At 46.0% G+C, this 12,803-nt stretch overlaps 1 protein-coding gene across 2 annotated transcripts in view; it reads right to left on the bottom strand.

Annotated features, from left to right (window-relative positions):
* The window catches only part of PCSK5 (proprotein convertase subtilisin/kexin type 5), a 265,188-nt gene extending 253,245 nt beyond the window's left edge, over positions 1–11,943 (bottom strand). Inside the window, exon 1 of one of the 2 annotated variants that reach the window (XM_042826954.1) lies at positions 11,275–11,943. In XM_042826954.1, coding sequence (XP_042682888.1) covers positions 11,275–11,472 — 198 coding nt within the window. In that variant the 5' untranslated portion in view covers positions 11,473–11,943. The remainder of the gene's footprint in view (positions 1–11,274) is intronic. The other variant, XM_042826951.1, reaches the window with a different exon arrangement.
* Positions 11,944–12,803: the final 860 nt, after the last annotated feature.

Below are 12,803 nucleotides of genomic sequence, written 5' to 3'. Positions count from 1 at the left end.
GTGGGGAATAAGTAAGAATCCTCATTCTAGAGAAGAGATAATTAAGGGAGAAATGTCAGAAATCCAAAAAACTATGTACAGCTTAAGAAGAGTGAACAGAGATCAACTTTCACTGCCTCTTTTAATAGCCATCAAACAAAGCTAACAGGAGTCAGGTCTGAAGTGAGCAGAAAAGAAGTGGTTCTTCAAACAGTGAAAGAGCAAATAAAATACTTCATAAATAATATTATGGATGCTGACAGTTTACTTTTATTTCAGAAACTGGACAAGCATCTGGATAAAAAGAAAAAATCAAGGATTTCTAAGTACACAGAAACCACATCCACATCAGGTTCCTGAGCTGAAAACAATCAAGGGACTACGATTAGGTGCTTTATTGGTCCTCTCCCACAAACATTAATTTAACACTATTGCCATAGACAATCAGGCTAGATGGGTCTTCTGACTGACCCAAAATGGCCTTGTGTCCCTACAAGTCTTCAAATAAAGGCTGTTTACATGAACAAAAAAGTTATACAAAATACTTTCCTATGTCCTAGATGTCATACTATTGGCTTCAAAGGTGTAGCAACACAGTGTGCATTTTCTTTGCTGTGTGTTTTCAAGACATCAGGTTACTGTGTTAACATGCTTTATAAAGAACAAAATCTGTAAAAGTAAAAATTTATTCTCCTGGTTTATCCAGAGGGAAGGCTATATGCTACTGTTGATTAAGCTAAATGTTTTTTAAAAAAAGAACATTCTCCAGTTGTAAGCTTGAATTTCAACCATACAGCACTAGTCAGTAACATATTCACTGCCTACTAAGCGCTCACTCTTGTATAAAACTTGGCGTTTTTATCTCAGGTAGAACAAAACAGAGTACCAGAATGTATCAAAAGTTCTAAACATGACTTGAAACATCTCTGTAACTTCAGTTTGGCCCTGGAAGCCTTGAAATAAAAACACCTGAGGCCTATTCCTGGTGCAGTTGATACGGTGGAAGGAAGGGATGCCATTCAGAGGGACCTCGACAGGCTGGAGGGCTGGGCTCGGGTGAACCTAATGAGGTTCAACACGGCAAAGTGCAAGGTTTTGCATTTGGGCCGGAAGAACCCCAGGCACCCGTACAGGCTGGGAGGAGTGGTCCTTGAGAGCAGCTCGGCAGAGAAGGACCTGGGGGTCCTGATGGACGAGAGACTGAACATGAGCCAGCAGTGCGCTCTGGCAGCTCGAAAGGCAAATGGGATCCTGGGCTCCATCAGGAGAGGGGTGGTCAGCAGGGACAGGGAGGTGATTGTCCCTCTCTACTCGGCTCTTGTGAGGCCCCATCTGGAATACTGTGTCCAGGTGTGGAGCCCTCAGTACAAGAAAGACATTGAGATTTTGGAAAGGGTCCAGAGGAGGGCGACTAAGATGATCAGGGGGCTGGAGCACCTCCCCTATGAGGACAGGCTGAGGGAGTTGGGCTTGTTCAGCCTGGAGAAGAGAAGGCTGCGGGGTGACCTCATTGCAGCCTATCAATACCTGAAGGGAACCTACACCCACGAGGGGAGTAAACTCTTCAAAAGGGCTGACAACAGCAGGACTAGGGGAAATGGATCGAAGTTGAAGGAGGGAAGATTTAGGTTGGATGTTAGGGGGAAGTTCTATACAAGGAGAGTGGTTAGGCCCTGGAACGGGCTGCCCAGGGAGGTTGTGGATGCCCCGTCCTTGGATGTGTTTAAGGCCAGGTTGGACAGGGTCCTGGGCAACCTGATCTGAATGTGTGTGTTTGGTGGCCCTGCTAGGCAGGGGGGTTGGAACTACATGATCCTTGAGGTCCCTTCCAACCCGGGTGATTCTGTGATTCTGTGATATTCCGCACTGACACAAAAACATCTCTGAAAAAGAAAGAGAAGAGAGAAAAGCCTTAACTTGATGAAAAACGGCCTTTTGCTGATGGAAATTCCTCACTTGCTCATAAACATATGCTATTATCCAGGGAGCAGAATCCTCCTAAGTGGAAGGGTCTGCATGGACAATTCTTTCTTTCCTGACTGGTTTGGTCCTGCATAATCCATGATTGCACCTGGCTAATGTGCATTTTATAATCTTATCTCCATCTTGCACCATCATGTAATCTGCAAGAATTTCCACAACAACCTATTCTGGCAAGATTTCATGGCGTAGCTCTGATACCCTTCTACTCTTGCCGTATCTGCTTACAGTTTCATTCTAAAGAGTTTTTCACTGAGCAAATACCAATCAAACTGGGTCTAATATGTTGCCAAATAATCATTTACTGGTGTAAGCCATACAACTCTGGTTTCTATTTACCATACATTTTCCTGTGTCTGGCAGGTGACAAGGAACACCACAGCTTCTCAGTAAGGGTCAGAAGATTTATTCAGCTCCACGGCTGACACATGTATCTCTATACTTTACAATTCATCATTCGGAAAGGAAGACAGACTGGTTAAATACAGAACCAGAGAACACAGCTGCAAAACATGCAAATGCAATGCTGGCATTATCTTGTCTGACAAAGTTATGAGAATTATTTATGACCCTGTACAAAGCAGTGGGGAGGCTGTGAACAAACTGGCCACCTTTTCTGGTCAAGGCAAACACATTTCAATTAAAATACTTTTAATAGGCTGGCCATGGGAACTGGAAACCAATCTTCTAACAGGAAATCAGAAGCTAGTAGCAAAAACAAAGGCTGGTTCCCCCTGCAAACGTGCTCGAGAAACAGACAAAGTACTTAACTACTTAAGCACATGAACACACAGAAGTATATTGGCCATGTCTTAGAAAAAGAATGACAGAAATAGAAGAAAGGAGGAAGGGATGAAGGGACGAAGGGACAAAGCTTTCTAGACTGAGGACAAGTAACATAACCATTTAGAAAACTCACTAGTTCTAGACTTGTTTAAAAACCATGGGGGAAAAAAAAATCTATGGATCTTTTAAGGTTTATAATAGGAATGATTGATGGTACAGTTCCATCAAAAATTCCTTCTATTTTCATAATAATGTTGAGTTTTGCAAAAGGCAAACTGTGGCTATCTTCAAGTACTACTTGATTAACAAAGTCAACATACAGAAAAGAAGTGGGTTACACAAAATGCAGTGCTGTCCCTCAGACTCCTGAAGGAATCCTTATGCTTTACTCCTCTGCAAAGCTGTAGCAACTCCTTTCTCAGAAAGATGCAGTTCACTTAAAAAGACAAGACTCAGAAAGACCAAGCAGCAAGACTAATCAGTGAAACCACGACCTATGTGAAACAAAGGTAAGAACTGGGCTTGGATGAAAAAAAAAGACAAAAATAGGTGGCAGAAAAAATTGAACACTGTGACTTTTCTGATATGCTTCCCTTTACGTTTGAGACAGGCTTTGAGCTCAAGGAAGACAACTGTAGCTTAGACTTCAGAGAAGTGAAGAGTATAATGAGCTACTATAAGCAGCTGTGCCCTGGCACTATGGAACTTCTTCATTGGAGACATTTGAAAACTGGCTAAGTATCTACCACAAAAAACACAGACATAGCTGGCTCTCCTGGAGGACAAGGAAATGGACAAGCTGATCTCTAGAGATCTCCCTCAGGAGCCCTTCATTTCTACAGCTGTCAGCCATTAAGTACCAGATGTATAATATACTGCTCATTTTCATTAAATATTTTACAGATTTCTTCCTCCATTTTCATCTAGCCTGGTCCACTTACTTATACATTTTGTTGGAAAGGAGTTCCCACAAACATTGCCATCTGAAAATTGGGTTTGCAACTAATTGTTATTCCCAAAAGTATAATTTAGTGTGTGTTTGCCTAGGGGCTTTAAATAAAAAATCATCACATAATTTGTAGCCTGACTACTATGCTGTAAAACCAGATTCTCATCTTCCCTCATTTTACAACAGCATATGAAGGCTATTAGATTGCCTCCATAACCAGAACCCATTTAGCACATCTTATTCTTCATCCAGCTCTTAATGAAAGCTCACATTTAGCAGTAGGATGCTCTGCTCTCTCTCCCTTCTCTTTCTCATTTTTAACTGCACTGACAAGAGAACAACTGCTAAGTATGAAGTAATTAGACATGGCATACCCTTTGTATTCTCCAGTACATACTGGCATTATGTTTTTGTGTCATGTGAGCATACTGTCTTTGTGCTTATATTTTCCAAACATTTGTCTAAATGGTGGTTATTCTCTTATGAGTCTCTAGATTTACTTTTTGTTGCCGCAAGCAGGAGAGAATTAAATTTTCTCTGCTGTATCTCTGCAACCCCACTCTATATGCATGTGTATATAGTCTGGAGTACACCCACCTCTGCTGCTTTTTTTTTAATACACTAGGTCCTGGCACTCGTAACAATGGTTCTAAAGACTTCATTGAACTTATTGCAGCTGTTAACTTGTGTTAAGAGTGCATTCTGTTTCAATGTCATGACTACAGAGGCTTTTCACTTAAGTGTCTAGATTACTACTGCTCAGTAGCTGCAATTCTTTGCACATAGAAGCCTATCACACTCTTTTGAGTCATCTATGTGATATGGTGGAGATCATGGTAGAAAATTCTAACCCTTGCTGAACAGAATAAGCTTATTTTAGGTCCTACATCTTAGCATAAGATTGTTTTCACTCTGCTGAATACATTCCTAGTTTAACAAGTTCTGCTATTTATTCGCAAAATTTCCTTTTGCTTCACATCAGGAACAGATTTGGAAAAACGGAAAATAGCCTATTCTTGCTGATCAATTGATCTTCTTACATAATATCTTCTCTCTGCCACCACTGGAACTTCAAGTTTGTACAGAGCTAATATTTATTAGCAATTTGTTTGATTTGCTGTAATTCAGTTTGGAAACTCCCAACAAAAAATACCATTCAGCAAATCACATTTGCATTACCTAAAAAATAAAACTGTGTTATCTAACAGTGGCTTCTGGGCCATCCCTCAACACAGCATGCTCAGGAATCTTCTTCTGTAAATGTATTCCTCTCAGGCAGGGAAATGGAAGAAAAGGGTAGTCTGTCACCTGTAAGAAGGGAGTAGGCCACTCTAACCTGGAAAGATCAGAAAAGAAAGATTACAGAAGGGGAAAGGTATGCTTTGGAAAAGTGCTGTCTCATCCTCATCCATTGCCTAGATTTAAGGAAGAAAAAGAAATAGAAGGAGATGTATTCCTATAGTAATTAACACAGCATTTCACTCCCTTTTTGGAGGCACAGATGAGTTATCATGACCTCTTCCATTCTTCTATCTCCTTCAGGCTACCAGATCTTTGTTTCTCATTCTCTATTGCACCTTTAAGAGAATTAAAGGAACAACAATTTATAGAAAAGCACAAATCCAGAAAACATCAGTTATTTTGAAGCCCACATGTTTCAAATGACAAGAGACCCACATGCCCAGTCTCCTGCAGATCCTCTTTTTTTATCTATATAAATAAAGTAGTCAAGAGAAAAACATGATGTCAATAGTTCAAGAGCACAAAAGCCTTCAGCATCATAGCAAAGAGTAGCAATCCCAGCTTCTCAGATGCTTTGGAAGACAACCACAAGCTGATGCTCTTTTCCTCAGGCTATCAATAATATCTTAGCACCCAAAGAAATTTAAATCCAGTGAGAAGCTCTGTTTATAAAAAATGAGGAAAACCAAGGGAACTGAGATGAAAGATAAGTATACCTTAATTTTCATAGCTGTATCAAAAGAAAGCTTCTTTCTTTCACTGTATAGCAACAAATCTCCATGCTACCCTCACAGTCATAATATTTATGCCAATTCTACAAAATGCTACATATACTATATGCTTTAATATATATATAACACTCAGCAGCTACCAACAGTGGAAGAAGAAACTTTCTCAAATGGCAGAGACTGACGCTTTGCTCCAAAACAAATGTCTGGTCAGTACAGCCACTGCAAGACAGAAGTGTAAAATATGTCAGTAAGCAACTGCTAGGGGACAGGGTGTATCCCAAATTGCTCCATCCAGCATGTAACTTACAGCTCCTTGGCTGCTTTGCATTACACTACCTTATCACAGTCCCAGAGGGACTGCCAGCCCAGCCTGCTTTCTTGAAAGACTAATGCAAAGAGAGCAGTGACTTTTTTTTACATAAGACAAGGATTTGTTTGCTGGAAAAACTACAAATCACACCACAAGGGTAGATCAGAAATGTCTGCAACAGGCAGTAAAAGGAAAAAAAAAAAAGCAAAACAAACATCTACGCATGTAAATCACGATGTTACATGCCTGTGCTATTCTAAAGCTGAGCGAGACACAGGAGGCCTTCGGATCAACCGTTCTGTAGTTTATACTGATGCTTCACCGTATCTGCTTTATTGACCTTAATGCAGTTGTAGTTGTCACAGGAATGATAATAACAGTAAGCAAGTCTGAAGTCACAGGATGGATCTGACAGGAAGGCCTACTGATATGAATATCAGCTCAAGGAGGAGCTGATGGTGGCACTAACTATAACAATTAAAATCACTGTCTTCCAGGAAAGGTATCCTGGCCACTCTTCTCAGTGGTCACTTCAGCAAGTGGTTTTACTGCATGTTTTCCTGATATTTAACCTGCATCCAGTGGAAGTGGGAACAGAGTCTTCCAAAAGAAGCCAAGTATCAGTTAATACAGTAAGTGTACATTGCTGCTCTGTGGCTTTTCAAAACATAAATGAAAAAAGTTAACTTACTAGTTTACTAGAGCCTTACAAGTTTCACTGTAGGAATTCAGGTATCTTGGAGAAGCTATACCTACTGCCAATTTCACACTGGTAGTAGTAAGGAAAATGCAGAATAAATGAGCAGTTCAGTGAGCAATTTGCAGGAAAACAAGAACCAGAACAGGCAGCCTGGAAAACTACAGTCTCCCAGGAGTTAATGGAAAACCCCTTCTCCATAAGCAAAGAAGGTGAAGCTTCAAATTTCTTTCACAAGAAATGCAGACCACAAGAAACGTTTGAAAGCAAGGGATGTACAGAAGCTGTGAGCTACAGTTCTCCACTGCTTACCAGCAGATCTCAAGGCTTTTTCTAATATACTTCTCGTCCATCAGTTTCTGAGTGACTTGCCCAATCATTCAAACAGACTTCATAGTTTTTCTGTCATCACTAAGGCAGTGAAAATGACCTTCGGAGGTGTTTCAAGACTCACTCAACTGGATACTCTCCAAATCACATAAGCACCAAAAAAAGGAGCAATGAATTATGTTTCTTACCAACAGAATGCACCAAGTAGCAAGAGGGAGATGTTTTCTAATGCTTATGACTTCTGGGTCTACAATCTGGTTCACACTGACCAACTTAAGGCACCTTTCCATGTTAAATCTCAACAAAACACAGCGCAAATGTTGCATCCTCTTAACTGTGTTACTGCTAATCTACCCTAAACTCTTTCTCTCCCATAGCATCTCACATCTGCAATCATCCAAAATTAAGAGGGTAGCTGGGAAAAATAAGACTTCCAAAAACATTCTTCTGCTTTCCACTACTCCCTTCAGCTTTAATCATGCAATTAAGCATTGTCGGAATGTTCCTGGTTTGCAGCTGCCTCTGCTCAACTCTCATTTCTGTATGCAATTTCACTACCTCTTCTTTGGGTTCTTTCTACTAATCCAGTTTTTTGGACCAGCCTGATTTAGATCTTGGACTTAGCTTTTTGAACTTCTTTTCTTCAAGGTGAGCTCTCAAAGTTAATTAAACCAGAAATATTTTTACTGCATATTACACTTGTTTTTTCATCCATTTCAGATTATTTATGGATGTGTATTTTTATGAGACTCATAGTTAACTTCTTCAAGCAAAATTAAACAGCTTGCTGACACATTCAGCTTTAATCACACTGTTCCAGTTTATCTAAAAGGGATGTTATCTTCAAAACCAAAGTTTAATTGCCTGGCCTGAACTGCCACAGTATACAGACAAGGACCATGAGAAGTCCTGTCTCTTATATAGAACCATGCTCACTGTCTCTCTTCATGCATGGTGGTAGAGAATTCAGCTAAGGGTATGTCTTTTAACATTTTACTCCAAATGCTTAAAAACCTTCCAAGTTTTTTTAAATTAATTGCAATTGTCTCTCAGTAGTAGATAAAAGATCCTTACTCCTTCTCATATATTCTTTCACATTTCCTGTAATATGCAAAACAATTTCCCGTTTTTCCAAACACCTGCATAAAGCCTGCTACCGCCAAACACCACTCATAAATTCAGTCTATTCCTGACTTCTATTTATAAAAAGAAACTATCTTACTCACTTTATATACAGCTATACATATACATATATATATATAAACTGTCTTATTCCCCTGTCTATAAGTGATTGACAACCCTCACAGAAAATGATCTACATTTCTTCTTTTTTTTTTTTTTAAAGCAGTAATAAAAAAGGGCTGCTCCAAAAGTAATACCTTTAATTTTATTACGTTGGCCCATGTGTCAGAGGTGGATGTTGGTGGGACAGCAGTAGAGGTTGCACCTTCCTGACAATATCCCTTACATGTTGTTGCCATTTGACAGATGGCAGCAGAAGGACACTCTGACAAAACAGCATCTGACATGGAAGTGTGAATGAAGCAAAGACGTGTCACTGAAGTCCGCCATGTGGAAAAAATGGCACCCACTGGCATTCATCGATTCTTGCTGAACATTTATAGAGACCCAAAAGTAAATATGAGCACAGTGAGGCAGTGGGTGATACGTTTCACCAGTGGTGTCAGTGGTTCACCTCCACTGGTACAGATTTTCACAAGCTCACCCACTCAGGGTCTTGTTCATCACTGGCAAAAATGCAGAGCTCTTCGTGATGTGTTTTGTAGCTGTGAATATGCCCCACTGTTAAAGTGTTTTTGCCATTCAGATGGAAATAAACAGGAGCCATTATTTTTGGAGCCACTTACGTAACTATCTTACACAGACTTTGAACCACACTTTTATATGTTAAGATACAAGTGGTCAAACGACAGTCATTTCAATTACTTCATGAACTCTGAGTTCTCCAAGTATCCATCCTATCTAGCAACCAGGTCAATATAAATTAAATTGTACAAGGCCCAGCTGTGAACTAAAGGAAATATAGATTTACTACAGACTGACCACCAGTACAGCAATGGCCATGCTACCATGGAAATACATTTGGAGATAATTTTGCACGTAATTACCAGAAACTTAGAACTGCCCATAATGAAAAGATAGTCGTGAAAGGAAATTTTGTCTAAGACTGTGAATGCATAAGACTTCTTTGGACGCAGACTGTACAATAGTAGAACGCTGAGCTCTTCAATGTGATGTAACAACAAAAATACATACAGGTTATATTTCTTTCCACATGCCCAGCGTCTTGCACTTGAAGGCTTGCTACAGCCAGAAGACAATCACCAATCAGTCTGGCTTACAATGTTGCTGATGTTTTCTTTCTCATACACACATCATTCGACTTTCCTATATCACTCCTCTACTGGCAGTTGCCCTGTCTACACAACAAAATAACTAAAGATTCCCTTCACATATGCTCTTTTTTATCTGCATATCCAGTGATGCATTTTCCAGTTATTCATTATTTATAGTCTCTATTTTCTGTCCTTCCTATCTGTACACCTGATCGGTAATGTATGTATTATTAATATATATAGGTGTGTACATGGCACCTCACTGAAGCATAAGAAGGCCAAGGGTGCTTACCGGGTCCTTTCCCTCACTCAGCGGGAGGTTCAGACATGCCAGGTACAAAAAGGCAGTCCTGAGCCCCCCAGATGAGGTGAGGGAAGGCAGAAGGCGGAAGGAGGGAACCCTGCAGCTTGCTGTCATTTGCTGCAGTGTTACAAAGGCCGAAATAGGAATATACAAATGTTATTCATGCATTCCTGTATTTTATATTCATATTCATGCATATCCTGTATTGCATGCGTAAAAATCCATTCGATTTTGACACAAAAACTTCCTTTAGAATTTTTGTGCCTTTGAATGGAAGCAGTATTTCCTACCTGCCCGCATGCATCACATGGGAAGCTGGCACCGCCTGCTCAAGCACATGCATAGCTGATTTCAAGCGTTCTGTGCTGCCTATACCACTTATCAGCTTTTTGTATGCAAAATATTTACCTTGTGAATAGCAGGACCACCTCACCCAGGATTGCAATGATGGAGAATGGCTGAGATGCAGACTTCAAACTCTTATGGTCAATGGTATAGCATGTGGGAACTCCTTTCACCACACAAACAGAACCAGTGCCACCCTGATCTCCCAGAAGCCAAAGGCCTACTGTGTTAACACAGTAGTGTTAACAACAGTATTCTTACAACTAACTCATTGTGAGAGGAAAGCTTCCATACCTGTAAATGATCACTTCTAAACTTCTGACTCACGTGGTGAGTCTAGATGCAGAGACGTTCACACACACGGTGCAGCAGCACTGGATGTTGTTCAAGCACCATGCACTGCGATGGTGACTCACATTTTGAGGCTGTCAGAGAGCCGTAAATATCGGCCACGACCTCTGTCAGAGAAAGCGACCTCAGGACACGCTACACCCCAAGCCGTGCTTGCTGCGGCAGCGAGGGCGCACGCCGTCACACGCGGCTGTTCCCCCCCCGCAGCCCCTAGATCTGCGTGATCCGAGAGCTTTCCCGCGGGAGACCCCAGCTCCGGCCGGCTTCAGGTGCGTTTCGGCTGAACATCCGAGGGCTGCACATAGCCTCGCTCCAGCAGCGCCGGCAGCCGGGAGCCAACTCATCGGGGAGCCGGCAGCGAGGCTGCGGACCGAGCAGTGGGCAGGCGGTCCGGCCCGGCCAGCTCCCGCCCGGGGCACCGCGGCGCCTTTCCGGACAGCGGCGCGGGACCACCCTGTCACCTCTCCCCGCCTCGCCGACTCGGGGAGGGCCGGGACGCCCCCGGCGGCGGCGGCGGCGGCGGCTGCCACGTCCTGGCTGCTGGGGACAGGCGCGCTCGCCGTGGGACGCGCCGCTCTCTTCGGATTTTTTTCGGCGGAGGAGGGGCGGGGAGCGCGAAGTTCGGCGCGGAGGCAGCGCGATGGAGGGCAGAGCCCCGCCGCGGCCCCACGCCCCCGGCTCCTCGCCTGCGGGAGGCTCCGCGTAGCGCGGCCCCGCTCCGCACCTGGCCGCGGAGAGGGCGCTGCGCACCGCCCGCGCGGCTCCGGCCCCGCGCGGCTCTGCCTACCTGCCCCGCGCATCACCTCCGCCGGCCGCGGGAGGCCGGGGTGGCGCGGGGCCCGCGGCGGGGCCGGAGCCGGCCGTCCCTCACCCGCCCGCCCGCTCGCTCGGAAGTAGCTGTAAGGAGGGTTACCTGTCCTATATTGACGTATCCGTATTTGCTAGCTATCCGGTTGGCCTCCGGCAGCCCCCCAGCTATCCGCACAGCCCAGTGGTTGGTGTAGAGGCGCGTCCTGCAGGCGGGCAGCAGGAACCCCAACACCAGGGTTAGCCGGCAGAGAAGGTCCCCGCCGCCTCCGCCTCCCCAGAAGCAGCGGCGTTTCCAGCCCATCTTCTGCTCCTCCGCGCGCAGCCCCCGCAAAACTTCTCCTTCCTTCTTCCGAGGCTCTCCGCCTTACCTCCGGGCGATAGCGGCGGCGCGTCCTCCGAAGTTAGCCCGAGGAGGAAACTAGAAAGAGCCTGGAATAGTGCATTGAACTGCCCGCGGTCGAGCGACGAGGGGCTGGGAATAGTGACTACGATCGGCAACAGAGCTCGGTGCCGTCCCCTCCTCCCGCTGCTCTTCAGGGATTAAGTAACTTGCTCGGAGAGCTTCTCGCACAGTTCCGGAGCGCCAGCCTTCTCCCGCTGTCTCCCGCTACATGGAAGTCCTTTGGCCACGGGGAGGAGGTTCCTTCTCCCGTTTCCCTCCGCTCTGACTTCCCCCGCCTATGCTCCTCTGCCTTCCCTTCCCCTCTTGCCCGGAGCCCGGGAGCAGCGCGGCGGCGGCGGCAGGCGGTGTGTGAGTGTTGGCAGCTGAGCGCCTCAGTTCACTCCGGCTCGGCCACCTCCCTCTCCCCTCCCTCCGTCCTCCTCGCTCTCCTCCTCCTCCTCCTCCCGCCCTCGCTCCCGCCCGCCCGGCAGCTCCGAGGGCCAGGGGAAATGGCAGCCGCGCCGGCCCCGCGCCCCGCCGCCCCCCGGCCGCGCTGCCGGGTCCGCGGTTGCCGGCCCCGCCGCCTCCGCGCCTCCCTCCCTTCGGGTCCGGAGGCCGCCTCTCCGCCGGCCGGGCCGCGGGAACCGCCGAGAGGTGCGAGGCCTGCGGTAAGGCCTCGTGTCTGGCGGCAGCCGCGGCTCCCCAGCCGTGTCCCCGCAGGGGCCGGGGGCGAGGAGGGGCCGCGGGGGAGCCGGGCCCGGCGCGTGAAGCCGCGGCAGCGGGCCAGGATGGGCAACAGGACGCGGGCAGCGCGGGAACTGCCTCTCCCGCCCGCAGCGGCGGCGCCTCCTGGCCCCTCACGAGGGTCTGCCTGCCTGCCTGCGGCAGCCGGCCCCGGCTCAATGCACATCGTTTGACGTTATTCGGTGTTAAAACGTCCCGCGAGGGGTCACTGCGGTCCGGCAGGGAAGCCGGACAGGGGAGCTCGTCGGGAGAGCCCTGCGGGAGGGAACGGCGGAGCGGGCCGTATGGCGGGGTGCGAGAAGCAGCCACGTCTGCAGCGGGCTGTGGGCTGGTGTTGGCCTCCGGCTGTCCCCATTCAGGTCCTCGCTTCGTTACAGGAAAGTTAGGAGCGGTCCGTGAAACTCAGTTGTGATACACCCGCCGTGAGGATCCTCTGCTGCCTGTGGAGGAGTTGCGCGTGAGGACTGCTAGCAGTTTGAAGTGTCAGTGGTGGGTTTTGTTTTTTC

The sequence above is a fragment of the Centrocercus urophasianus genome, unplaced genomic scaffold (assembly GCF_019232065.1).
Source record: "Centrocercus urophasianus isolate 14NV4802_14NV808 unplaced genomic scaffold, USGS_Curo_1.0 seq_27, whole genome shotgun sequence".
NCBI lineage: Eukaryota > Metazoa > Chordata > Aves > Galliformes > Phasianidae > Centrocercus > Centrocercus urophasianus.
The sequence above is the reverse complement of the archived record's forward strand: the minus strand, read 5'-3'. Positions and strand labels throughout refer to the sequence as shown.